At 45.0% G+C, this 27,998-nt stretch overlaps 1 protein-coding gene and 1 long non-coding RNA gene across 6 annotated transcripts; one reads left to right on the top strand and one right to left on the bottom strand.

Moving 5' to 3' along the window:
• Positions 1-27,991, bottom strand: RDH8 (retinol dehydrogenase 8). 5 transcript variants are annotated; one of them, XM_061614519.1, is made up of 7 exons: positions 27,827-27,991; positions 23,982-24,143; positions 21,976-22,320; positions 19,283-19,376; positions 7,810-7,993; positions 4,371-4,444; positions 1-196 (listed from the first exon to the last, which is right to left on the bottom strand). In XM_061614519.1, exons 1-7 carry the CDS (start codon positions 27,969-27,971, stop codon positions 124-126), a joined length of 1,077 nt encoding a protein of 358 aa, XP_061470503.1. In that variant the 5' UTR covers positions 27,972-27,991; the 3' UTR covers positions 1-123. The 5 variants fall into 5 exon arrangements, with proteins under 5 accessions (XP_061470503.1, XP_061470506.1, XP_061470504.1 ...); XM_061614522.1 differs by having other exon boundaries at positions 22,141-22,320; XM_061614520.1 differs by lacking the exon at positions 4,371-4,444.
• Positions 8,382-18,041, top strand: LOC133379390 (uncharacterized). The gene is made up of 2 exons (XR_009761169.1): positions 8,382-8,452; positions 17,852-18,041. It is a non-coding gene; the product is annotated as an uncharacterized LOC133379390 (long non-coding RNA).
• Positions 27,992-27,998: the final 7 nt, after the last annotated feature.

Genomic DNA, 27,998 nt, shown 5'->3' with positions numbered 1-27,998 from the left:
TACTTTGAAGAGGACCAGATATTTATTTTCTTTCTGAGCCCAGGACTGGGTCTTTCATGATGCCCGGTGTGTGTGGGGGAGCAGGAGAGTAGTCGATAAGACAGACATCCTGGCATTGGTAGTCTAATTAGCAAGGTATATGTGAGGTTGTTGCACACTTCCAGGCCCAGTTTCATTTTGAGTATGGAGGTGGAACCTGTGTAGATGTGGTTGAGAAATTTTGAGTTAAGCAAAGCTCTGCTTTTATAAAACCTAAGAAACATACAGATACTTTGAATGTCTGAGTGCCTGCACCAGTGGAATACTGGAGAAACTTGTAAAACTTGCTGCAACAGTATTTAGAACCGAGCATGTGGTGTGAAAGACTCCTTTTCCTAACATTTTGGCTTGTTTTTCTCCACCCACCACATCTCTGAAATATATTGTATATGTTATGGTTAACCGTGCTGCTGCCCTGACTTACTTTATGTTTGTTGCTATTTTATGTTTTTATTATGTTTTTATATTGATTGTGTATTTTTATTGTTTTTATTATATTTGTAAGCTGTGCTGACCTCTGTTTTTAACAGCAAAAGGGCAGGATATAAATTCTCTTAATCAATCAATAAATACTCCATAGTGTTGGAAACTAGTGTCTAGGCATTTAACGCTGAAAATGTTGCTTTAAAAAAAAAGATTTCTCACATCTTTCCCCAGTTTTTGGTGGTAATTCCTAGGCACAAAAACAAAACAACTGGACAATCCAAATATTAACATGCAAATATTTGCATAATATGCAAATAATTTGCATAATATGCAAATTAACCTGCCTGGATTTGTGGAACTGGAATATGGCAACCCTATTAATGCCTCTCTGCAAGAGGGGGTGGTCCCTGGCTGCCTGAAAGAGGCAGTAGTGAGACCACTCCTGAAGAGGCCCTCCTTGGACCCAGAAAATCTTAATAACTATAGGCTGGTAGCAAATGTTCCATTTCTGGGCAAGGTCCTGGAACGAGTGGTTGCAGGCCAGCTCCAGACACTCTTGGATGAGACCGATTATCTGGATCCATTTCAGTCAGGTTTCAGGCCTGGTTTTGGCACGGAAACAGCCTTGGTTGCCCTGTATGATGACCTTTGTTGGGAGAGAGACAGGGGGAGTGTGACTCGATTCTCCTTGATCTCTCAGCGGCTTTCGATACCATCAACCATGGTATCCTTCTGGGGAGACTAGCTGAGTTGGGAGTGGGAGGTACTGCATTGTGGTGGTTCCACTCCTACTTGGCAGGTCGCCTCCAGAAGGTGGTGCTTGGGGAACATTACTCGGCACTCTGGACTCTCCAGTATGGGGTTCTGCAGGGGTCAGTTCTGTCCCCCATGCTGTTCAACATCTACATGAAACTGTTGGGTGCGGTCATCCGGAGCTTTGGAGTGCATTGCCACCAGTATGCTGATGACATGCAGCTCTATTTTTCCTTTTCATCTTCTTCAGGTGAGGCGCCATCAGCACTTTAAGTACATGAGGGCTGGACAATTAGCTTTTCAAAACCAATCAATAGGTGGAAGAGAGCTTAGATTTTCAGGAAGCTGAATTCTACATCCAGTGCCGCCTTTGGTGTAGGATTCCAAAATACATGCATTCTTGGTTATGCTTATGGATGTTGCAGTTGTTATATGGATATTGTGTGTGTATGCATGCCAGATGTTTGCCCTTTGTAAGTTTGAGTGCTCTCGGGCACATGTCCTGCTTGTGGATGTCTCTTAGGCATCTGGCTGGCCACTGTGAGAACAGGATGCTGGTCTTTAGTCTGATCCAGCAACACCCTTCTTATGTTCTTATGCAAGTTTTCTTTCTTAGCATGCCAGAATTACTTTCACACAGTGTCAGTGATGTGCCCCTCTCTTTCTGGGCATATTCGTTAACATGAGAAACAGTGGCCTAGTGGGCCAAACTTTTCCAGCAGGTCAAACTTTTTTCTCCAAGCCTGGAAACATTTTGTGTGCTTGTGGTGGGGGTGGGTGGGGTGGAGAAAGTTGTTTTCCGGGGAAGTGGCCACAGCTCAGTAGTGGAACATCTGCTTTTCATGCAGAAGGTCCTGGGTTCAATACTTGGCATCTCAAGGTAGGCTGGGAATGCCCCCTGTCTAGAGCTCTGGAGACCCACTGCCAGTCAGTGTAGACAATACTGACCTAAATAGACCAGTGGTATAAGGTAGCAGCTGCCTGTGTTCCTGTGAATGCATGAATGCTGAACTGGTTGTGATGATTCAAGAGTAAAGTGTGTGTGTGTTCTTCTCTCCAGCTCGTTTGTGGTTAGTGATGATTACTGAAGGGGTGGGAGGACGAGATGACTGACAGCTTCCATAGAGATTGGGAGCTTAAAATGAACAAAGAGACCATTCATTGTCCCTTGGGAAGGTTTTTTTTGTGAAACCTTGGAGGAAAGTGAAGCTCAAATTTAGACTACTTTTCTCCCCATTTTAGTAGGGGAAAACCAGAACCAGATTGTAGTTTTGTCCGAAATAAAGTAATATTCAAGAAAGGAACAAGACTGAAGCATATGTTTTTGGGCAGCAGTGTTGAAGGAAGTTTCCTTTTGGAGGTCTGCTATGGGGTTGCCAGCCTTGTTTCCCCACTCCCATCCCCAGAAATCTCCTGAGTGTTTCGAACAGGGCAATCAGCCATTGATCAGGCAAATTGTCATTCCTTCATCTGCATGGTGGAAACTTGTGAACTTGTATCCAACTATGTTTTACTCAGAGTAGACCCATTGAAATGAATGGACCTAAGTTAGTTATGTGTATTAATTTTAGTGGGTCTGCTCTGAGTATAAACTCAAAATCTGCTTGCCCATGAAAGAAATGTGAGCCCTGCCTGAAGAAAAAAGCTGGCAACTGTTGCTATCTGACTAAAGAAATCTTAGGCTGCTTCCAAATGGGTGGCTTTTGGCACTAATGGGCAGCAGTGCATGAACAGGTTAGAGTGGTAGAGCTGTCCTTATGGAGGTTGGGCAGTGCTGCGTTCATCAGGACAGGAATGGGTTGAGGTGGTGGCAAACTAGGGAAACTCCAGTTTGATGGCGGTAATGTCCTGCAGCCAATGGCACCAGTGGCAGCCGAATCTTGGACAGCACCTTGAAAGTCTGGACAAAACCCCGGAACAGATTCCACTGTCACACTGACATGGAGCCATCAGCCACCCAGAGCTCCTCTGACCTTGCTTGCTGCTCCACCCCACCCCTGTCCTACTGAACTTAAAATGTGTACACACCACTATTCATTTAACACTCACTGAAAGCACAAGATTATCTCCAAAGAACCCAGGGAAATGTAGTTTAAGGTGCTAGGAATTGTAGCTCTGTCAGGAGTAAACTACATTTCCCAGGATTCTTGGGAGGAAGCCATGTGCTTTACATGTATGATGTGTGTACAGCCTCAGTGCTGCTGAGGAGGCAGTTGTTGCCATGCCCTCTTCATGTGCTACTGCTGCTGCTAATAAATAATTGGTCTTCTGCTGTAAGCCACAAGAGGAACCGCAATTGACCTTCAACTCTGTGTGTACATTATGCTATGTTTTGCCATTCCAGCGGGCATCACATAACTGCTGTGGGTGAACCATTTGATTCTCAGTAGCACATATTCACTATGACTCTTATGATGGATGTCATTTTATGACCCTGAAGATACATTCCTTCCATAGGGAGAGGAGGAGGGGATAATAACTTTTCAAAGCACTTGCTGTCAGCCATCTTGAAAGTACATATATTACAAATAACTCGCTAAACAAAATATAGTGGCTATTTATTTGAAGGTGCCATTTTAATCAGCCAAATGGTTTTGTAACTGGTTAATCAAACAGATAGACTAAATATGCCATCCTAGTCTAAGTAAATAAGCTAAGCTGACATACGTGTCATCACTATTCAAATATCTTTCCTGCATTGTATATTTAAAAGCTTGGAATGACAAACTGCCCATTTGGCCTAAATGGGCAATTTCACTTTGTGCACGGCAGCTGCATCGCTTATCATATCCTCCTTGACAAACCATCTCCGGGAAAATAGTCCAATTCATCTGGACCACTTTCTCAGATCAATCTCAAGAGCATAATTCATGGTTTTCCTTATAGCTATAGATGTCACATGAGAGGCCTTGGTGAAAATGAAGTGTGGCAAGCACTACTTGTCAAAACATTGGGAAAGTGTTATTGTATTGTTATTGGAAGATGTTGCTGCTGCTTTTTAAAACAATGTTAATATTTTGTTATTTAAATTTTTGTAAACTGTATTGTTCTTTTCTGATGTGTATTTTGTATTTGTGTTTATTTTTTGTGAGCTGCCTTGAGTGCCTTTTTGGCCAAAAGACGGCATAGAAATAAACCATACCATACCATACCATTTCAGCACTGGCAATGTTGGGTTGTGGTGCCTTCCTTTCAGGAGGGTAGAATTAACACAGTAAGCAATTATCTGTGGATACAAATGCCAGATGACTTCTAAGTCATAATATTAACTAAGGAGGGTGATAAGGTGGGGCACATGCCAGGGACCTGAGACCATTGAAAAGGATGGTGAAACATAAGAGAAGAGCCCTGCTGGATCAGACCAAAGGCCCATCTAGTTCAGCAACCAGTTCTCACAGAGGCCAACCAGGTGCCTGTGGGAAGTCCTCAAGCAGCACCTGAGTGTAACAGCCACTCTCCTCACTTGTGCTCCCCAGCAACTGGTATGCAGAGGTATACTGCTTCTGATGCTGGAAGTAATGCACAGCATCATGGCTATTGGCCATTGATAGCCTTACCCTCCATGAATTTGTCTAAACCCTTTAAAAAACCATCTGAGTTGGTGGTCATCAGTATATCTTGTTGCAGTGAATTCTTTAATTTTAACGATGCACTGTGTGAAGAAGTCCTTTTTGTCTGTCCTAAACTTCCCACTATTCAGCTGCATGGGAGCAAGAATTCTGCATAAGCAGGATCTTAGGACCCTGCATGGATTTTTTACCATCAAATGGGGTTTCCATTTCCCTCACAGCAACTGCACTGTCAACATTATTTAGAGTCTGAGAAAATTCACTTACATGTATTGATATTCCCTCAGTTTCCCTCAGACTTCCTCCTAATTTTTGCCTCTGGATTCATCTCAGACTTCACTGGAGAAAACATTTGGCAGCAGCTCCACTGATCATCTGACCTTCTTCTTTGGCAACTAGAATGTTCATGAACATTCTAGGACATCACAGAAGCTCAGCCAGGGCTGATAGGAGTGATTCAGGCACAAACCAGTATTTAGTCAATTTCATATTAGCTATTAATAGTATAATAGCTTGTCCAAAGCTGAGAGACAACTTGCTAGGGGTTATCCTTTAGTCTGAGCTGATCATTGTCCCCCAGAACATCCTGACCGGCTTTCAGAGGAGTTCAGATGACAGTTACTATAATGGCCAGTTCATATTTTATGGAGAAGTGAGAGAAACTTCCATAATGGCCAAGGACTCATGTGTCTCACTTGCAGTTAATCCACAAGCTCCTGGGTGGCCACCTAGAGTATATGGACCTGTGATTCAACTGCATGCGCTATTTGTTTCTTATGTTAGCCAAATATATTTGCTCTCTGAAATGTATGAAGGAGCTTTTACAGTCCATGAAAGATCAATCTCATCACCACTCACTGTTCTATCTATAGGAACATTGTGAAGAGCCCTATATTCTGATGAAGACCAACAGTGCCACCTTGGTCTCTGTCCCCCTAATCTTTCACAGCCTGAAAAAAAGAAACCACTGGGATGTACGTTTTCATTTCTTTCTCACTAGCTTTGTATTGTGACCTCCCCATGCTTTCTAAAGTGATTGCCTTTACTGTGAAGTGCAAGGCTGTGATCTCACCCAGGGATGGGGATTTGCCACTTTGCCTAATAGGAACCATGCCTTCCTCCCTAGCCCTGCTGTCTACAGCCCAAAGAACCCATGCTTTTTGCTCTCTCCCCAGCATGCATCCCTCATTTGCAAAGTCACCAGAAACCTGTAGCTTTAAAACATGGAGGTGGATTGATCTGCGGCAAAACAGCTCCTGTTCTAGTCTAGTTGAATCTTGTCATCCAAAGCAACATTAGCAGGCAGTGGCAAGAGATGAGGCTGCACTGCCACCCCCACCCCCCAATAGGTCAAGCAGGTGTAACTCTGCGCCGGAAGCAGCTGCATGTGATGCATTTGAGGAAACTCATGCTGAGGCGAAAAAGGCCTGTGAAGCGGAAGAGCAGGTTGTCTCTTTTTCCATAGACTTTTTGGCAGGTGTCTTTCCATTACATAAGAACATATGGAGAACTCTGCTGGATCAGACCAAAGACATATCAAGTCTAGCATATTGTTCTCACAATAAGCAACCAGATGCCTTTGGGAAGATCATAACCAGCACATGAGCACAATAGCACTCTCCCCACACACGATGCCCAGCAATTGGTAAACAGAGAGATATTGCCTACAACAGTGGAGTCAGTATACGGCTGTCATAACTACTAGCCTCTAATAGTCTTACCCTCCATGAATTTGTCTCATCCCTCTTTAAAAAGCCATTCCAATTTGGAGGCTGCCACCACTTCTTGTGGTAGCAAATTCCATACTTTAACTCTGCACTGCATTGTGTGAAGTATTCCATTTTGACTGTCCTGAATCTCCCACCATTCACCTTCCTTAAATGTCTCTGGATTCTAGAAGTATGACAGAGTGGGAGAAAAACTTTATTCTATCCATGGAACGGAATGGAGTAACCTGGAATAGGCCATGCCTGGAACCCTGAACAGGCACACTCTACACTTCAACATTTTGTTGCAGGTTCCACTTGTATTTTATTTAATTTGGATTTGTTTAGAGTTCTAGAACTCCTGACAATAACATGGGACCGGCAGCAGCATTGTTATATAAAGTTCTGGACAGTGGAGGCTGGCCTTTTGAGGCTAGAGGGGCACCACCTCATCAGCCTGAGTCTGCCCTCAGCTAGCCCGCTCCTGCCTATCTTCTTATAACCAGTCCAGGGGACAGCTCTGGCTGTCAGCTTCCTCTTCCACCTTCTTCTCAGTGTAAAACTGAGCAAGGAGGAAGATGGGTACGAAACTAGAATTAGTTGGCTCTGGCTCCACATACTGTTGGGCTCCCTGCCTTCCACCCCACTAGTCCCAATGGGCACCAGACGCTATGTGTTCTAGAGACAAATCCCCTGCTTCTGTGGCTGAGATGAACCCTTCATCCTGCTTGGTTGGAAAGAGAAGGCACAGGCTGTCCACTTAATAGTACTAGGTAAGGGGGCCATCAAATCCAGGGCTTGATTAGAGATGAGGCTGCTTGCTGTGTGCTTGCCTGAATGCAATGACAAGGCCTGGCTCAAGGCATTTTGCTGTTTGAGGTGAAGGACAAGATGGCACCCCTTCTAATTCCATGTACAGATGTCAGCTGGCCTAGTAATAACAGGATAACATCCTCCCCTGCATCTGAGGGGAGCTTCGGGGCACAGAGCAGGCCATGTACAGCTCCTCCCAACACCTCACTACCACCCTGCATTTGTGACCCGAGGCAGCTGCTGCACTCTGTTTAATAGTAGAGCCGGCCCTGACAATGACTCACAGGCTTCAAAAGGGACCCTGTTTAAGCATTACAGGAGAAGCAGTCTAGAGAAGGAGGGAGCCATTGGTGCCAATACGGAATACTGGAAGAGGTCAGTTCCTTCCTGCTTTGTCTCCCGATGACACCTCAGTCCAGTGAGGCAGGGTCTGTCCGGGGGAGTCAATGGAAGATCTATCTCTCTACAGCTCTCCTTGCGTCACTCATGAGGGTGCCCCTTACCTTAGCCACAGACTCAGGGGTCTGGCCCATGGTAGTGAATATCTCATGTGAGGCTGATAGATAGATCTCCTTGAAGTAGTGCACGGTGGCAGCATCAGCTCCTGGAAACTCAGACTGTGTCACTTCCTCCATCAGCTTTGTCTCAAATTCTGTGTTGACTGGACCCGGCTCCACCAGAGAGATGCTGCATTGGGGGGGGGGAGAGAGAAAGAGAGAGAAAGAGAGGAGGAGAAGTCAGTGTATGGGGCTGGGATAATCACATCAGATGTCTAAATTTGAAAAGACATGGCCAGGGTGATGTTTCTGTAAAATTTCTCCTCCTGCCCGCTCCCCCTGTTAAATTTAGAGGAACATTGCCTTTCTACACCCCCAAAGCATTTACTTTAAAAATGTGTAAATGTAAGAGCTTCCTGCTGTCAGAGGGACCTTTTTCTCTAACCCTCCCCCAAGCCACAGTACTGGGTGACCTCTGAGTACGGGTAATTTTGTTGCAACTTGCATAGGGCGCAGCTGGATTATTCAATCGCACTGCGTGCAAAGATATGATTGAATGACCTCTCTCTCCCCAGCAGAGGCTTATTGGAAGAAGGCAAGACCAGGGCAGTGAACTACAGACAGATGCAGTGGATGGCATCTTCTGTGAGTGAGTACCTGTGGGCCCCCACTTTATTTTATCACAGCATGTTAATGAACCCAAGAATGTGGGACTCACCCTAATGATACCCTTTCTAACTTCAAGGACGCCAAAAAGGCACCACCCTGTTAAAAGGCCTTTCCTGAAGAAGGAGGGAGGATGGGAAGTGACCAGAGATAAAGAAGTTCTGCTAAAAGAAGTTCAAAATGGTGATGTCAGAAGTAGGAAGGGACACTGCTACTTCTTGTGGTGCTGAATGAACTGTCAGATTGTCAAGTGCCAATGGCCTAGACTCAGGAGCCCTATGAATCAGGCACTGGCTCCTGGCTGGAAAAGTGAAACACACGCTATCCCAGCTTGATATAGCAGCCCATGATCCTCCTGGCTTCAGGAGTCAGGTGATGCTGGAAGGCCAATCCATTATAAAAGATCCAAGAATGATAAAAGACTTGCAGACCGGCTGATTTTCCTCAGAGTCTGAATGTATGGCTTCCACCTAGCCTGCTCCTGTCCTGTCCTGCCTACAACCTGCCTACCTACAAGGTTCTTGTCAGCCCTTGGTCCCAAGTGTCTGACACGTTTAAGAGTCATGTGTTTTGAACAAAGGTGGATGCAGTGTGGCATCAAAGTGGGATCCTGACTCTTACAGCCTTTCCAGCAGGGCTTGTCTCTGCTGTTTACAATTTTGTAGTATGGTTGGAGGCACTACTTGTTTGCCCTCCTAGCTGGTGAGTCCCTTGGTTGCAGAAGTGAGGCAGCAGGGAGGGCTGTGCAGTGCAAATGCAGTGGCAAGAGCACTAGATGGAGTCCACTGGAGCACTTGCACCATGCCACCTTCCCTGTCCCTCCTGGTAAGCAGCAGCAGCTCACCTGCTGGGAGGTCAGGTAAATGTCTCCTCCCCAGCACAGTCTCCACTGCTGTGCACTTCCCACCTAATAACCACAGGGAAGCTTATTATAATTACCCTTGCATTCATTTTATATTATATGTGAAGGCCTCCCTGAATGGGGTTTAACTCGGCCATTGAGATGAATGGGCGATCAATTATTTACATTCAAATTCAGTTCAGTTTATTTCTTTTATTTATTTATTTATTATTTGACTTGTATCCCGCCCTTCCTCCCAGCAGGAGCCCAGGTCAGCCTGTTTAGAACATGACATTATAATAATATAAAAATGATTGATTATTAACAAAGTTTGTTGTTGTCATGTACCCTCAAGTCGACTACAACTTATGGCGACCCTATGAATCAGCGACCTCCAACAGCATCTGTCATGAACCACCCTGTTCAGATCTTGTAAATTCATGTCTGTGGCTTCCTTTATGGAATCAATCCATCTCTTGTTTGGCCTTCCTCTTTTCCTACTCCCTTCTGTTTTTCCCAGCATTATTGTCTTTTCTAGGGAATCATGTCTTCTCATGATGTGTCCAAAGTATGATAACCTCAGTTTCATCATTTTAGCTTCTAGTGACAGTTCTGGTTTAATTTGTTCTAGCACCCAATTATTTGTCTTTTTTGCAGTCCATGGTGTCCACAAAGCTCTCCTCCAACACCACATTCAAATGAGTTGATTTTTCTCTTGTCCCCTTTTTTCACTGTCCAACTTTCACATCCATACATAGGGATCGGGAATACCATGGTCTGAATGATCCTGACTTTAGTGTTCAGTGATACATCTTTGCATTTGAGGACCTTTTCTAGTTCTCTCACAGTTGCCCTCTCCAGTCCTAGCCTTCTTCTGATTTCTTGACTATTGTCTCCATTTTGGTTTATGACTATGCCGAGGTATTGATAATCCTTGACAAGTTCAATGTCCTCATTGTCAACTTTAAAGTTACATAAATCTTCTGTTGTCATTACTTTAGTCTTTTTGACGTTCAGCTGTAGTCCTGCTTTTGTGCTTTCCTCTTTAACTTTCATCAGCATTCGTTTCAAATTGTTACTGGTTTCTGCTAGCAGTATGGTATCGTCTGCATATCTTAAATTATTGATATTTCTCCCTCCAGTTTTCACACCTCCTTCATCTTGGTCCAATCCTGCTTTCTGTATAATATGTTCTGCATATAGATTAAATAAATAGGGTGATAAAATACACCCCTGTCCCACACCCTTTCCAATTGAGAACCAATCGGTTTCTCCATATTCTGTCCTTACAGTAGCCTCTTGTGCAGAGTATAGGTTGCGCATCAGGACAATCAGATGCTGTGGCACCCCCATTTCTTTTAAAGCATTCCATAGTTTTTCATGATCTACCTACACAGTCAAAGGCTTTGCTGTAATCTATAAAGCACAGGGTGATTTTCTTCTGAAATTCCTTGGTCCCTTCCATTGTCCAACGTATGTTTGCGATATGATCTCTTGTACCTCTTCCCTTTCCAGATTTGTTTCTTCCGAGTATTTTAAGCTTTCACCTCACATTCTAAAATTCCTGGTTCTTCATCATACAGTTCTTCCATGAATGAATCTGTCATCCTTGCATTTTATTTTATTTTATTTATTTATTAGATTTTTATACCGCCCGACTAGCATAGCTCTCTGGGCGGTGTACAACAAAGTGCAAATATATACAAAAATTCCATAATAAAATACAACAACAATGTAAAAGAATAAGAAAACTAAAAGCAATTACAACACATGTTAAAACTAAATTAAATTAGATTAAAATGCCTTAGAAAAGAGGAAGGTTTTGACTTGGCGCCGGAAAGCCAGTAACGTCGGTGCCAAGCGCACCTCATCAGGGAGAGTGTTCCAAAGTTTGGGGGCCACCACTGAGAAGGCCCTAGTTCTAGTTATCACCCTCCGAGCTTCTCTATGAGTCGGAACTCGGAGGAGGGCCTTCGATGTAGAATGTAGTGTATGGGCAGGTTCATATCGGGAGAGGCGTTCCAGCAGGTATTGTGGTCCCGCGCCGTATAAGGCTTTATAGGTTAAAACCAGCACTTTGAATCTGGCCCGGAAGCATATTGGAAGCCAGTGCAAGCGGGCCAGGACAGGTGTTATGTGTTCGGACTGCTTGGTCCACGTTATCAGTCTGGCCGCCGCGTTTTGCACAAGCTGTAGCTTCCGAACTGTCTTCAGAGGCAGCCCTACGTAAAGCGCATTGCAGTAATCCAATCGCGAGGTTACCAGAGCATGTACAACTGAGGTTGAGGTCCTCCCTGCTCAGGTAGGGACGTAGTTGGGCTACCAACCGAAGTTGGTAGAACGCATTCCGTGCCACCGAGGCTACTTGAGCCTCAAGTGACAGGGAAGGATCTAAAAAGGCTCCCAGACTACGAACCCGCTCCTTTAGGGGGAGTGTAACCCCGTCCAGGACAGGGTGTATATCTGCCACCTGATCAGAGAAACCACGCACCAACAGCATCTCAGTCTTGTCTGGATTGAGCCTCAGTTTGTTAGCTCTCATCCAGTCCATTATCGCGGCTAGGCAACGGTTCAGCACATCGACAGCCTCACCTGAAGAAGATGAAAAGGAGAAGTAGAGTTGCGTGTCATCAGCGTACTGATGACAACGCACTCCAAAACTCCTGATGACCGCACCCAACGGCTTCATGTAGATGTTGAAAAGCATGGGAGACAGAACTGACCCCTGTGGGACTCCACATTGGAGAACCCACGGTGTCGAGCAGTGTTCCCCAAGCACTACCTTCTGGAGACGACCCACCAAGTAGGAGCGGAACCACTGCCAAGCAGTACCACCAACTCCCAACTCCGTGAGCCTCTCCAGAAGGATACCATGGTCGATGGTATCAAAAGCCGCTGAGAGATCAAGGAGAATCAACAGAGTTACACTCCCTCCGTCCCTCTCCCGACATAGGTCATCATACAGGGCGACCAAGGCTGTCTCGGTGCCAAAACCGGGCCTAAAACCCGATTGAAATGGGTCTAGATAATCGGTTTCATCCAAGAGCGCCTGGAGCTGGCCAGCAACCACTCGTTCCAAGATCTTGCCCAGGAATGGAACGTTCACTACTGGTCTGTAGCTGTTGAAATTTTCTGGGTCCAAGGAAGGTTTTTTCAGAAGTGGTCTCACTGCCGCCTCTTTCAGATGGCCAGGGACCGCTCCCTCTCATAAAGAGGCATTTATCACTTCCCTGGCCCAACCAGCTGTTCAATCTCTGCTAGTTTTTATAAGCCAAGAGGGGCAAGGATCTAGTACCGAAGTGGTTGCCCGCACCTGTCCAAGCACCTTGTCCACGTTCTCGAGCTGAACCAACTGAAACTCATCCAATAAAACATGACAAGACTGTGCTCCGGACACCTCACTAGGATCAACTGCTATAAACTGGGAGTCTAAGTCCCGGCGGATGCATAAGATCTTATTCTGGAAGTGTCCAGCAAACTCATCACAGCGGGTCACCGATGACTCTACTATGTCCTGAGGGCCAGAATGCATCTTATTTATAGAGTTCTTCACTGTATTGCTTCCATCTTCCTTTTATTTCATCTTGATCAGTCAGTTTGTTCCCCTGTTGATTATTCAACATCCCTACTCTTGGTTTAAATTTCCCTTTCATTTCTCCAATATTTTGGTGTAGGGCTCTTGTTCTACCCTTTTTGTTGTCCTCTTCTATTTCTATACAATAACTATTGTAATAGTTCTCTTTGTCCCTATGTACTAGTCACTGTATTGTTGCATTTAGGGTTCTAACCATGTTTCTATCTCCTTTTGCTTTTTCTTTCCTTCTCTCTTTAACCATTTTAAGAGTTTCTTCAGTCATCCATTGAGGTCTTTCTCTCTTTTTGCATTCTTCCCTGATAATGTCTCCAACTTCACTCCATAGTTCTTCTGGTTCACTGTCAACTAAGTTTAAAGCCTCAAATCTGTTCCTTATTTGATCTTTATATTCTTCTGGGAAGTTATTTAAATTGTATTTTGGCATTATGATTGCTCTGTTGTTCTTCTTTAGCTTTACGCTGATTTTCGATACGACCAGTTCATAATCTGTACCGCAGTCTGCTCCTGGTCTTGTTTTCGCAGAAAGTATGGAACTTCTCCAATTATATAATCAATTAGATTCCTGTATTGACCATTAGCGAATGTTCCATTCCTGGGCAAGATCTTGGAACGAGTGGTTGCTAGCCAGCTCCAGGCGCTATTGGATGAAACCGATTATCTAGATCCATTTCAATCGGGTTTTAGGCCCGGTTTTGGCACTGAGACAGCCTTGGTCGCCCTGTATGATGACCTATGTCGGGAGAGAGACAGAGGGAGTGTAACTGTTGATTCTCCTTGATCTCTCAGCGGCTTTTGATACCATCGACCATGGTATCCTTCTGGAGAGACTTGTGGAGTTGGGTGTTGGAGGTACTGCTTTGCAGTGGTTCCGCTCCTACTTGACGGGTTGTCTCCAGAAGGTAGTGCTTGGGGAACATTGCTCGACGCCGTGGGTCCTCCAATATGGAGTCCCACAGGGGTCAGTTCTGTCTCCCATGCTTTTTAACATCTACATGAAGCCGTTGGGTGCGGTCATCAGGAGTTTTGGAGTGCGTTGTCACCAGTATGCTGATGACACGCAGCTCTACTTCTCCTTTTCATCTTCTTCAGGTGAGGCTGTCGATGTGCTGAACCGTTGCCTGGCTGTGATAATGGGCTGGATGAGAGCTAATAAACTGAGGCTCAATCCAGACAAGACTGAGATGCTGATGGTGGGTGGTTTCTCTGATCAGATGGTGGATACTCATCCTGTTCTCGATGGGGTTACACTCCCCCTGAAAGAGCGGGTTCGTAGTCTGGGAATACTTTTAGATCCTTCCCTGTCACTCGAGGCTCAAGTAGCCTCGGTGGCCTGGAATGCGATCTACCAGCTTCGGTTGGTGGCCCAGCTACGTCCCTATCTGGACAGAGAAGATCTCACCTCAGTTGTTCATGCTCTGGTAACCTCTCGATTGGACTACTGCAATGCGCTCAATGTAGGGCTGCCTTTGAAGACGGTTCGGAAGCTACTGCTGGTGCAAAATGTGGCGGCCAGACTAATAACGAGGACCAGGCGGTCTGAACACATAACACCTGTTCTGGCCCGCTTGCACTGGCTACCAATATGCTTCCGGGCCAGATTCAAAGTGCTGGTTTTAACCTATAAAGCCTTATACGGCGCGGGACCACAATACCTTTTGGAATGCCTCTCCCGATATGAACCTGCTCGTACACTACGCTCAACATCGAAGGCCCTCCTCTGAGTTCCAACTCATAGAGAAGCTCGGAGGATGGTAACAAGAACTAGGGCCTTCTCAGTGGTGGCCCCCGAACTGTGGAATAGTCTTCCCGAAGAAGTGTGCTTGGCGCCGACATTGCTATCCTTTCGGTGCCAAGTTAAAACCTTCCTATTTTATCAGGCATTTTAGCTTTTCTTAAATATGTTTTAACTGGTTTTAGATTATGGATTTGCATTTATATTTTTTGTATTGTTCCATGTGATTCTATTGTATTTATTATATTTGTTGTACACCGCCCAGAGAGCTACGCTAGTGGGGCGGTATAAAAATTCAATAAAAAAATAAATAAATAAATTTGGTAATGTCCACGTGTACAGTTGTCTTTTTGGTTGCTTAAAAAATTTGTTTGCAATAAACAAATTCTTGGCTTCACAGAATTCAGTAAGTCTTTCTCCTGCTTCATTTCTGTCTCTTAAGCCCCATTTCCCAACAATTCCTAGTTCTTCTCTGTTCCCTACTTTTGCATTCCAGGCCCCCATGATAATCACCACATCTTGTTTTGGTGTGTGATCAATTTCTTCCTGTACTTCTGCGTAAAATCTCTCCAATTTCTCTTCTTCTGCATTTGCCTTTGAAGCGTAGACTTGGATGATGGTTATGTTAAGAGGTTTCCCATTTAATCTCATTGATATAACTCGCTCAGACCTTGCGTTGTAGCTCCTAATTGCTTTTGCGACATCATTTCTCACTATTAAAGCAACCCCATTTCTTCTTAATTTCTCATTTCCTGCATAAAATATTTTGTAGTTGCCTGATTGGAAACGTCCCATTCCCATCCATTTTAATTCACTCACGCCAAGTATTGTAATGTTGATATGTTCCATTTCTTGCTTGACAATTTCTAACTTCCCTGGTTCATGCTTCTCACATTCCATGTTCCTATTGTGTGTGTCGTACAACTCCGGATTCTCCTTTCGCATCTGTGCTCGTCAGCCTCTGGGCTTCCTCTGGACTTTGACCCAGCTGCATCATTAGTCACAGCACTACTCGTACTAGTCCTTTGTTCTTCCCCAGTAGCTCAGTGAGTGCCTTCTGACCTCGGGGTCTCATTTTCCAGCACTATCTCGTGTTGCATTTTGGATCCTCTGTTCATAGGTTTTTCGTGGTAAGAGGTATTCAGGAGGTGGTTTACCATTGCCTTCCTCTGAGTCTGGATGCATCTTAGTCTGGTGTCTCAGCTTTGACCATTCCACCTTGGGTGCCCCTGCTAGGAGTCTAGCCTCTTGGTCTAGACTCCTGATGGCATTGCTCTCAGCTTCTTCAACACTCTCAACCCCCCCCCTCACCACGTTAAGGTGTGCATCCTAGAGGGGGTTAACAAAGTAGAGTAATTAAAGATGAAGCGGTTTGGTCAGCTTCCCAACCCTTAGCAGTGTGCTTAACCCAGAATGACCCCTTTTATTCACAAGAATGACCACATGAACTCTTGTCACTGAATGTATCTTTCCCACTTTTCCAGGCCTTGGATTTGGGTGAGGAAAAGGAAGATGGCAACCCTTATTAAAAAACATGAACTTTTGTTTTCAGTTGATCAGTTAATGTTGGCTTGCTGTGCTGACACAAAGAAGTGTTATATATACTTTCCCTCCCTCGTGCAATTATTTTATTTATTGGTTTATTTTGCTGTCTTTCATTCCCACCTTCCATCCAGAACTTTGAACCTCCAACTGTGTCTTGTAAAACACACAAACACCAGGAATGTGTACAATTCCTAAATGCACCTACATCAAATCTGGCAGGCTTTAGAGGAGGATGAATAGCAGCTCTGGGCAGAAGTCACAGCTGCATTTTCATGCTGAATGCTTACTTTTGGGATTTATATGGATTTATCATGTGTGTTTGACAGCGATGCTGGTGATGTTTGCATAATCTTGTCTTGGGTGAGAGTTGAGTCCAGTGACATCTCATCCTCAGTGGCTCTATGCCTCATTTCAGCCTTTCCCAATCTGGTGCCCTCCACATGTTTTGGACTATAGCTCTCAGCATCCCTGTCCATTGGCTATGTTGGCTGGGGATTATGGGAGTTGGATCCAACTATAACATCTGTAGACACCAGGTTGGAGGAAGGTTTCTTTATATGCATCTCATCTTGACAGCTGCAATGAGCTCTATGTGAGGCTGCCTTTCAAAACGGCCTGGAAATCATTTTGTCCAGAATCTGGCAGCCACGTTGTTCACTCCACAATGGAGTTGCTTATTGGGTGGGAGCACATAACTGACTCCCTTGTTGAAACAGCAGCACTGGCTTTGGATTTGTTTCCAGGCACAGTTGAAGGTGATGACCTTCAAAGCCTACGTATGGTTTAGGACCAGAATAATCTGACGGACCTCCTTCTGCCATGCAACCCTGCTGGCTCATTCAGATAATCATCAGAGGGCCTCTTATGTGCCCCAGTTTATTTTGAGGTCTGCCTGGTTGTGACCAGGGAGAAGGCATTCTTGGTAGTTGCACCTAGACCAGGGATGGGGGATTTGTGGCCCTCCAGCTGTTGTTGGAATACAGCTGCCATCATCCTTAACCATTGGCCTATGCTGGCTGGGCCTGATGGGAGTTGGAGTCCAGAGACACCTGGAGGGTCTCAAATTCCCCATTCCTGGCTTTTGGAACTCTCTCCTGTGGGGAATTCATCTCATCCCTTCACTTTTAATGTTTCATCGGAATGCAAAGACCTTTTCTTTTTTAAAAAGGCCCTTTGTCTACAGGGATAGACAATCTGGTACCCTCCAGACATTCTGGACTACAACTCCTAGCAGCACCAGCCAGTGCACCTAATCATCAGGCACAATGGGAGCTGTAGTCCAACAACATCTGGAGGGCCTCAGATGGCCGAAGCCTGACCAATAACATCTTGCTTGATAGGTTTCCTTTATACTGTTGATGTGAAGTGCTAACTGATGTTATACTCCTGTTTTTGGTGCTATTATGTTTTAAGCCTTTGTTTTAAGTTTAATTGCCTTGAGCTAATTTTAGAAAAAGTGTGGTAGAAATATTTTAAATAAAGAAATACTATAATATTTTTAAAAAGAGTACTATGGCAAACAACATCAGAATATCCTGTTGTACTAGAGAAAGCAATTGAAGTGAGAGGGTCAAGTACAGAATAAGAGCATAAGGCTAACTTGTGCATAGTACTGATAGATATGTTGAAAATTTCACTTGTATTATTATTTTGTACTTATCTGATTCAGGTTGTACAGAATGCTGTCAAGACAGGAAGGCACAGTGCTGCTTCACTTCTGAATCTCAAAAAAAGAGGTTCTGGGTCCAGGTTTTCAGAGGAGCCCTCCCATGTGGTTTGGTGTCCCCCTTCCTCCTTAATTCTAAGTGTGGGGCTGTCATTTGCTCAGTAGTAAAGTAAAGGCATTCTACATGTGTTCAGAGGCACCTCTTTTTATTGCTCCACATGAAATGATGAGCCCAGGCACAAGTGCCATGCTTACTGTGCATTGGGCAGGACGTGGCACAATTTTCTCTTTTGCATTTAGCATTATAACTATAGGACTTCTAATGTAATAAAAAGGTAAAAGTGTCCCCGCACTTGTAGTGCGAGTCGTTTCCGACTCTTAGGGTGACGTCTTGTGATGTTTACTAGGCAGACCGTATATATGGGGTGGGATTGCCAGTTCCTTCCCCGGCCTTTCTTTACCCCCCAGCATATGCAGGGTACTCATTTTATCGACCACTGATGGATGGAAGGCTGAGTGGACCTCGACCCCTTTTACCGGAGATTCGACTTCCTCCTTTCATTGGAATCGAACTCCGGCTGTGAGCAGAGCTTCGGCTGTGTTACCGCCGCTTACCACTCTGAAAGGGGCATAGTCAAAATAGGAAGAGAGGTGCCAAGCACACATGTTTAAAGACTAATAGTATCTGCAAGAGGGTTCCCACCCCCACTCCACTTACTCCACTTACTCTGCTGAAAATAGAGGGGGGGGGAGGAGATATTTCCAGCTACCAAGGTCCCATGGAATGCTACACATCGTCAATCTCTCTCTCTGTCTCACTCACTCACTCACTCACTCACTCACTCACTCACTCACTCACTCACTCACTCACTCACTCACACACTCACACACTCACACACTCACACACACACACAAACACACAGGTCTGGTTCGCTCATCACATTAAAACATTAAAAGAAGCTATAGTTTGTGTGCTTAGCTCAGAAGTTCCCAGAACATTCCTCGTCCACTCCCGCTGCTGCCACACCGCAGATGAAACAAGTCTGGCTTGTCATGTTTCCAACCTGGGTTCATGGTTCAGTTCTCTCCAAACAAACCATGAGTGATGTGGTGACTAACATTTGCACCTGGATTACAGCTTGTGGTTTGTTTGAGGGGAAAAAACCACAACTCTGCGTTCTGATGACACAGCAGGCCAAATTCTAGCTTGTTTTGTCCACAGCGTGGCAGGAGTGGTGGCTGCAAGAACTTTTTACATTAAACCACAGTTTGTTTTAAACTATGGTTTAATGTGGTGTGTGAACTATGGATGTACCCTTTCTCTGATGTTTCATAGAATGACATTGCTTGTGAAAATCCCTTTCAGCTTCTCTATACCAGGTGGAAGAACTCCAGGTCTTTAAGATCTGGCCTCATGTCATTCACTCAACTCACAAGATGTTGAATTTGAGGAGTTGCACAGCTAGGCTTTCACAGAAACCTTCCATAGCAAACTTGGAGGCAGCATACACATCATTGAAGGGGACACCTGATTGGAAAGCAGAGATGAGCATTCCATCACAGCAGTCTGATCACAGGCTTGTTACATTCTTGCCTAAACAGAACTAGCATGGCAGAGGATACGTTTAACAGGGATTTCAGCACCCACCCAGATAGAAATTCAGTAATAGGCAAAAAAACTTGTGGTTTAAGAATGTACCTATAGCCAACCGATATTTCTATCAAACTTTAAAAGGCAGAGAAATTGGGCAGCTATAGTGAATGCAGCAGGGGAGCAGGAGACCTGACCTCCTCTCTGAGATATTGTACTGCCCTACAAATTGGTCAAAATGCAAACACCATTTGGGTTGGTCTTTCACAGTCCAATCCACTTGCTGTGTAGCTTGGAAGAATTTGGTAACATGTTCCTCTGTTGGGATTTTCTGCCATGCAGTCACAGCTAGGATAGGTAAAACTGACCATGGGGGAGGAGGAGGGTGAGGGGAGAGGGAAGGAGGAAGGGGGGGGAAGAGGGGAGCAGAAGGAGGGGGAGGGGGAAGGAGGGGATTGGAAGGGGAGGGGGAGGAGTGAAAGAAGGGGGAGGGAAGGGGCAAAATGGAGGTGATGGGAGGGAGGAGGGCAGGTTTGATTATTTGCAAAGTTATGGAGTTCAATGGGATTTACTCCCATGCAATCATGCTTGAAAATGAAATGGACTGCCTTCAAGTCGATTCTGACTTATGGTGACCCTATGAATAGGGTTTTCATGGTAAGCGGTATTCAGAGGTGGTTTACCATTGCCTCCCTCTGAGGCTGAGAGGCAGTGACTGGCCCAAGGTAACCCAGTGAGCTTCATGGCTGTGTGGGGATTCGAACCCTGGTCTCCCAGGTCGTAGTCCTAGGATAGGTAAAACTGACCATGGGGGAGGAGGAGGGAGAGGGGGAGGGCAGAGAGGAGGACAAGGAGGAGGAGGAAAGGAGGGGATTGAATGGGGTGGGGAGGGGAAGGGAGGGGTGAAGGAAGGGAGAGGAAAGGGGCAAGAGGTAGGGGATAGTAGGGAGGAGGAGTGGAGGGCAGTTTTGATCATTTGCATGCTTTTTGAATTCAGTGGGATTACTCCTGTGCAATCATGCTTAGGACAGGTGAAACTGACCTGGGGGAGGGGTGGGGGAGGAGGAGGGCAGGGAGGGGAGGGAAGGGGGAGGAGAGGAGATTGGGTGGGTGGGCACTGGGCAGAGGGCAGAGAGGAAGCCCCTTTCCTTTCCAAAAGGAAAACATTGTGAATAGTATCATTCTTTTTCAGGGTTTCCCCCACCTTTTTATTCTTCAGCAGGCACATGTAGACTCCCACCCAAATTTAAACCAAAGCTGTCTCTGGCCACATCCACACCAGACTGTTATTTCACTTTAGGTAGTCATGGCTTCTCCCAAAGAATCCTGGAAAGTGTAGTTAGTGAAGGGTGCTGAGAGTTGCTAGGAGATGCCCTGTTCCCCTCACAGACCTTCAGTCAGAGCGGCTGACTGTTAAACCACTCTGGCCACTGGAGCTCTGTCAGGGGAGTAGGAGTCTCCTCTCAGCACCCTTCGCAAACTACACTTCCCAGGATTCTGTGGGGGAAGCCATGACTGTCTCACCTGAAATCAAAGTCTGGTGTGGGTGTGGCCCCCTGATTAGACAAGCCCAGCAGCTGTGAATCTGGGTTTTAGAACACTGACAGTTGGTTTTTACTGAGCATGCCCAACATTATCATTCAGTTCAAGCCAAAATTTCTTAAATTAATTAAAAATCAGGCAGGCATTTTTTAACTTTTAAACTGCAGAAGATGAAGGTCAGAGTATGGGGCAAGGGTTAGGTCAGTAAGAGGATTACAGGTACTCTGTGAACATGGCTGGTTTTTAATGAATTTCAACTGATTATGAGAGCTTGACAGAAAAAAGTCCAAAAGAGAGGTTTCTCTCTCTTTTTACACTTTGAACTCTCAATTCTTTCAGACTGTTTTGTGTATCACTATGACAACTTAGAGGGTTGTTAAGCAAGCATTTCTGAGTTCAGGACTATACGTTTTGTAAGGTTTTGTTTTGAAATGAGCTTATGGGAAGGATAAGAATGGCATGGGGGTATTTTCAATTTAACATTGTGGAATGCAAAATATCCATGCTGACTCTTGTGGCTGTATAATCTGATAAAAATAAGGGGGATGCTACTTGAGGATATGAAGAAAGTGTGTGTGTGTGTGTGGCACATTATGGGTTGTGGAACTCAGATGTTTTGCAACAAGGGATAAACACAGACTTACAATCAAGGCAAGATTACATGCAATCTTGGCAAATGTGTGTTCCCAAAAATCCACATTTGCTAGGATAAAATGAATTCCAAAACTGGATATTAGAGTTTTATAACAAACTTTAAAAAATAGAATTAAGTCAGATCTTTAATGTTGATAGTTTGTTACCACAGATAAGAATACAAAATAGGAATAGGCATAGGAAACAGACCCCAAATTTCATCCTGAAGGGAAAAAAAATCCTTTACAAAATGTCAACATTCTATATTTTTGAGTTAGAAGCTGGTGGTCCAAAATTCATTTCAACTTTATCTCGGATGGAAGATCCTGTATGCTCCCTATCATTTGTGGGAGTTTCATACCTGCTGATAGATTTGAGTGGTCTGCTGCTGATGTGGAAATTCCTGGGCCCACAAGGTCTCTATTTGCTACAGGTGTTACAGAGCTAAGCCAAGGGTTTACGGATGCATCAGTCTGGATGTCTGTGCTCTGCTTCCTCCAGCACTGCCCCCCCATTCTGTTCATACCATGTAATCCCATGACGCTGCTGATGACTACAATGTGCCCTTTGTGGTATTGCTTCCTTTCGGGGAGAACGGCTTTGATCATGCGGATGGCACCAAAAAAATTGGTCTCAAAGATGCGCTTCATGTCATCGATAGAGATGGACTCTACAGGGCCTACAAGCCCCACACCTGCATTGTTCACTGGAAAACATAAGTTATGGAGTTAAAAAAAAGGAGCTCCATTAATTCCCCAGCAGCACCGCTTCCTGTCCTGCCAGAGGATGTTCTGGGCAGGAATGGGGATTTCCATTTTATTTCCACCCTTGGTCCATGCATATCCACCTGCTCCTCCTCCCCAGGAGCTCTCCCTCACCCCTTTAATGCTTCACTGATGCCTGCCATTTCTTCTTGTAGATCAGCCCAACCTGATGTCCTCCAGATGTTTTGGATTACAACTCCCATAAGCCCCAGCTAGCATGGCCAATGGTCACGGATAAGGAGAGTTATAGTTCAACAACATACAGAGGACTCCAGGTTTGGGTAAGGCTGTTACAGATGGATGTGTGGCTGCTCTACTCCTAAAGTGGCCATTTTATTAGCCACAGGGCGAGGGGATTGTGCCTGGGACATTTTGTATATCAAACATGCATTTGGTGTACAAAATGGCCTCTCCCCAAGGGAAACTCTGTGGGTACCAGGCAACCACCACATCACCTCATCATAGCTGTGCCTAGCAACTACAAAAATGATGCTCCTCAATCTTCTCAGACATGACAAAAAAGGAGCAGGCCAGAAATTGTGGATTGGCCCTATTTTAGACACAGGGAGAGTGAATTAGCTCTGGATATATATCACAATCGGGTAAGAACCTCTGAAATGAATCCTTTGCAGCTTATATACTGGTGATGTAGTAGAGGGGGAATGTGAGAGGGTGCACAACTTCAGCAATCTCCATGCCCCAGACCAAGAGCAATGATATTATTTGCAAGAGGGCCAGGGTATTGGAAGGAGATGGACCCTTCTTGTTCTGACAGTTGAATGCATGATAACATGGCTTTTGAGTTTTACTATTATTTGTGACAGATTACCATAGAGGAAATCATATCCTATGCCTATCGGCTGGTTGTAATATATCCTCATAAATTGGGCATTGTGCCATGTACTGCTACTCTCTCTCTCTCTCTCTCTCTGTGTCTGCTGCCTACATATAAATGGTTTGACAGTTCCTTGCATATTTGGACAGTTCTTGGGATCATGGCTACAAGTACAGTTATTTATTCCTTGTTTTACTCACCAGAAAGTAGTTTCTGTGCTTTTAAAATATACTCACTTAAGGACCTGAGAAAGGTTGAGCACACTGAACTGAAAACAAAACCCAACATGTAATATAATGGAATGAGCACACTGATCAGCAACCTGGACTATGTGTTTCCTCCAAAGAGCCAAAGGGTGGCATTCACAATTCTCTTACCCTGGTTTTATCCTTATGACAGTCGTGTAAGGTAGGAAAGGCTTTCTTAGTTAGCCAGTTAATTTTATTGTCTTGATCATAAAACATCAAAACATACAAATGCAGATGCAGAGAAAATCAAAGAACATTTATAACCTCCCCCCCCAGGGAGCTGTATAAATCCTGCTTATTAAACTTACTGTGTTATCACAACCTGTATGGAATCTGAATGAGTAATCAAGGTTTAAGAGACAAGAGGACAGAAGTAGCCATTCTGTGGTGGGGCGTTTTTCCAGGGCAAGCACTTATCAGAGTAGAGTGTGCCCTGTGCTGAATTCATTTTAGCACATCTGTTATTTTCTGACCAACCACAGCATGGTAACATAGGATATCCTCCTGACTGAACACCTACCCAGCACATCCAGCCGTTTCTCCGGAAGGCTGTTAATGCACTCAGTGACCAACTCATCACTGCAGACATCAAGGTGCTGGATGCTGAGAGTCTTGTTGAGTGTGTCCCCAGCGGCTGCCTCTAGCTTGTCCTTCTTGCGCAGGTCACGCATAGTGGCAATAACTGGGAGGGACAAAGAGCACAGGCGCATAGCCACACGTTCTGTAGTAGTGAGTTGCATAAGGGCAGATTGGAGAATGGGGTCTAATAAACAAATGAAAAAGCTGGTATACATCTAGCCCCATCAATTTCAAGTAATATCGTTTTCAGATGTGTTAAATATAAATGAAAGGAATACATTTTAAAAATAACATGCCAAGACCTTGTCTGTCATCCCAGCGCTCTTGTACTCATTGACCAAGCACTAGAAACTAGAAGTAGGTTTACTTCTTACTGAACAACTGAGTAGAAAATAGCTTGCATGAATTTTATTAGGTCTCCATAAGGACTAGAAACTTTATTTTCACAAAAGCTGAACACATTAGGAAGAGTGGATCAGGGCCCCTGATTCTTCTGCAGTTTAGAGAGAGCAAGAGTTTATCAGTTTTTTAAAAAGTGTGTGTGTGTGTGTCCCAGTGACTCATAGAAAGCCCCCCCCCCATGGTCTGCTGTTACATAGCCTGACACCCCTATGGCCCAGGTCCCAGATTGGCTGACTCTGAAGAGGAGAATGCTAGCTCTTTGCTAGCGGTCAAGAGGGCAATTGAGGATTCATGCATTGTAAGCTGCTTTGGGGTCATGATGCTAAATCCCTCTGGGGCTAATCTTCTCTGTGAGGGTGAGGTGAGGTGGTGGATGAAAGCCCAGCTGCCAGTGGGAGGAGATGCAACTTGTGCGGGTGTGGGTGCAGGCATCCTTCCATGCATGTGCATGTACGTTTTTCTGTGTGGATCCTACACTCAGATTTTGTACATATAGTTTTGTGTGTAGTCTCTCTTTGGGAAATAAAAGCAATAAGAAAACCTACACACAGCATGTGTGGGCAATTATAATAATACCTAGCAATATGTAATGTAGTATATAAGTCAGGGATGGAGAACCTATGGCCCTCCAGATGTAGCTGGACCCCATCAACCCCAGCCAGCACGATCAATGGTCAGGGATGATGGGAGCTAGAGTCCAGCAACTTCTGAAGGGGCACAGGTTGTCTATCCCTGACACAATATACTACAGTATACTATATCACAAACATACTTAGCATTTCGGGGTGTTCAGAACACTTGCATGCATCAGCACAGTTACAGTAATCCTTACAACAGCCCAGTATAGCAGGTTAGTGTTATTATCCATCACCAAAGGTTTGGTGATATGAGCCCAGTCAGGGACAGACAGGGCATTGCCTCAGCTAATACCCCATTGGGGAGGAACTATAGCTCAGTAACAGAGCAAAGTTCTCAGGTTCAATCAGTGGCGCCTCTAGTTTCTAAAAAAAACAAAGTTCACCTAGTGGATATGCTGCAGAACAACTCTTTTCCTGTAACCCTGGAAAGCTGCTGCCAATCAGAGTAGAGACAATACTACTCTGACTTACCAGTATGAGGCATATTTCTGTCCCATATTGCAGATAAGGGGCTGAGGCTAAGAAAAAAATGCTTGCTTAAGTTCATGTAGAAGCAAGGTTCAATGTTAACATCCTGACTTCTGATCCATAGCTCTTTCATACGCTGCCAGGCCTGGCCTCCAAGAGGTCTTCTGTATCTTTACAAGTTGTGCAGGGGGAAGGGAGAATCCCACCTTCTGGTTTTTCCCATTACAATGTTGCAAGAAAACCTGCCCTTGGCTGAATTTTCTCTTCTTTTAAAGATACAGGATCATTTTCAGGCCCTGAGCCTGGCAACCCTACTTTGAATATTAGGCAGGCGCCATCTCTGATATCTTTTTGGCACCTTTTGAAGACTTTCCTCTTTCAACAAGCCTTTTAGGTTGAAACCTATCCCAGTTTGCGTCTGTGTTAGAATTGCTTAATATGTTTTTAAATAATGTTTTTAACCCCTTTAAAAAGTTTTTTAAAATGTTTTTAACGCTATTTTGTTTTAATGTATTTTAAGATCTATTTTTATGATGTTTTAAAGTGTTTTTAGCGCTTTGTTTGCCGCCCTGGGCTCCTGCTGGGAGGAAGGGCAGGATACCAATTAAATAATAAATAAATAAATACATAAATGGGGTGACTGTCACTACCTTAAATGGCCTTAATAAAAGGTCACGTAAACTCACAGGGGATAGGTCTGTCAATGGCTGTTGCCCATGATCACAAAATTGAACGTCCAGATATAGGAGTAGTGTACCTTAGAATCCCAGTTGCTGGGGATGGACAGAAAGAGGATTATCATCATCTTCATGCCCTGCCTCATTCCGTGAGCTTTTGCCTGGCCACTGCTGTAAACAGTATGCTTGACTAGATGAACAGGTGAGAGTCAGTGTGGAGTACTGGCTAGAGTGTTAGTTTAGGACCTGGGAGACCAGGGTTCAAATCCCCACTCAGCCATGAAGCTTGCTGGGGTGACCTTGGGATAGACCCAGTCTCTCAGCCTAACCTACCTCACAGGGTTGTTGTGAGAGTAAAATAGAGAGGGAGGAGGATCATGTATGCCACCTTGGTGGAAAAGTGGGATATAAATGTAATGATAAATTAGTTAATAATAATAATGTTTTAGCCTGATTAAGCAAGCCTGTTTTGTGACATCTGTGCATGGGGCATGCATTGTAGATGCATGAATATGGTGCATGCAGTGTACATATGTGAGGTGTGCTTTTTGGAAAGCTGTGCATACTGGGCAAACAACGTTTGTGTCTGTTGTTGTGCATGAAGTGTTTGCATTCCTGCGCATATTTGGTGTTAGCGTATGATACAGACACACACACACACACACAGAGGGCACAAGCATGAAGTTCCCAAAGGCTGCTGGTGTGTCAGTCAGTGCAGCATTATCTAACAGATCTATGGGTCATTCCCTGCCTAATGCCCTTTGGACTCAGGTCCTCCCTGATCCAGTTGCTTATGTCTGGGCTCTGTGAGTATGGCCTCTTGTTTGGATTCCGCCTCCCATGGCAAACAGAGCAAAGTAGGTGGGATTGGAATGGAGAGGGATAGGGCTGGGGGGTGAGGGTTGGGAAGAGCTTTGTTGACATTCTTACCATATTTGATAACCCCCATGCCATCGCCATCTGTAGTTGGTTACACAAGTGGCCTTTGAACATGGTTGGAGTCCACACCCAGCCAAGCTGCTGGGCTTGCATCTATTCTGAACACAGTAGGAAATGGGGGCAAGGGGGAGACTGCAAGATCTGAGGCTGGAGGGAAAGCAGGCAAGGTAGTGGGTGGTGGGAAGAGTATCTGTTGGGGGCAAACCCCAGAAAGCAGAGTATATTGTGGGTACAAAGTGCCTGCAAGGCAGAAGAGAACTCTGGGGAAAGAGGGTGCCAGATTGGGTGGGCAATACAGGCAGGAGAGTTCCCTGGGCCTGACAATGTAAGGGTGGGTGGCACACCGTAGGTGCCAGACTGTGGCAGAGCACTGAGAATAATGCCAGACTGAAAGGAGCAGACTGGCCTGTGCTGTGCTCTTGTAGCCCTCCAGTTATCACCTTGTCTCTGCTTCCACTTTCCCTCCCTGCAAGTTGCAGGGCTGAACATTAGAAGACACTAGGCTTTGCCACGGCAGAGCTTTGTGGGTAACCTCTTTGAGCTATGCAAGTTTGCTCCTTTGCAAAAGGTCCCATCCCAGAGCTGCTGAATTCCAAAAAGAGCACCTAAATCATGCCCCAAGCAAGCCCTGCCCCACCCCTTTGTGGATGCCCCAGTCTCACCGTGAAATCGCTTCCTTGGATCCTGTGCCAGTTGCACAGCCATGTGCAACCCAATGCCTGAGGAACAGCCGGTGATAAGCACGGTGCGTGGAGCTGCCTTGGCCATGGCTGAGCTGCAATGACTGGTGCCTGAAGGGATCAGCATAGAGGGAGTGACAGCTCTCCAGCATGT

This window comes from Rhineura floridana, chromosome 3 (assembly GCF_030035675.1).
Source record: "Rhineura floridana isolate rRhiFlo1 chromosome 3, rRhiFlo1.hap2, whole genome shotgun sequence".
Lineage (NCBI taxonomy): Eukaryota > Metazoa > Chordata > Lepidosauria > Squamata > Rhineuridae > Rhineura > Rhineura floridana.
The sequence above is the reverse complement of the archived record's forward strand: the minus strand, read 5'-3'. Positions and strand labels throughout refer to the sequence as shown.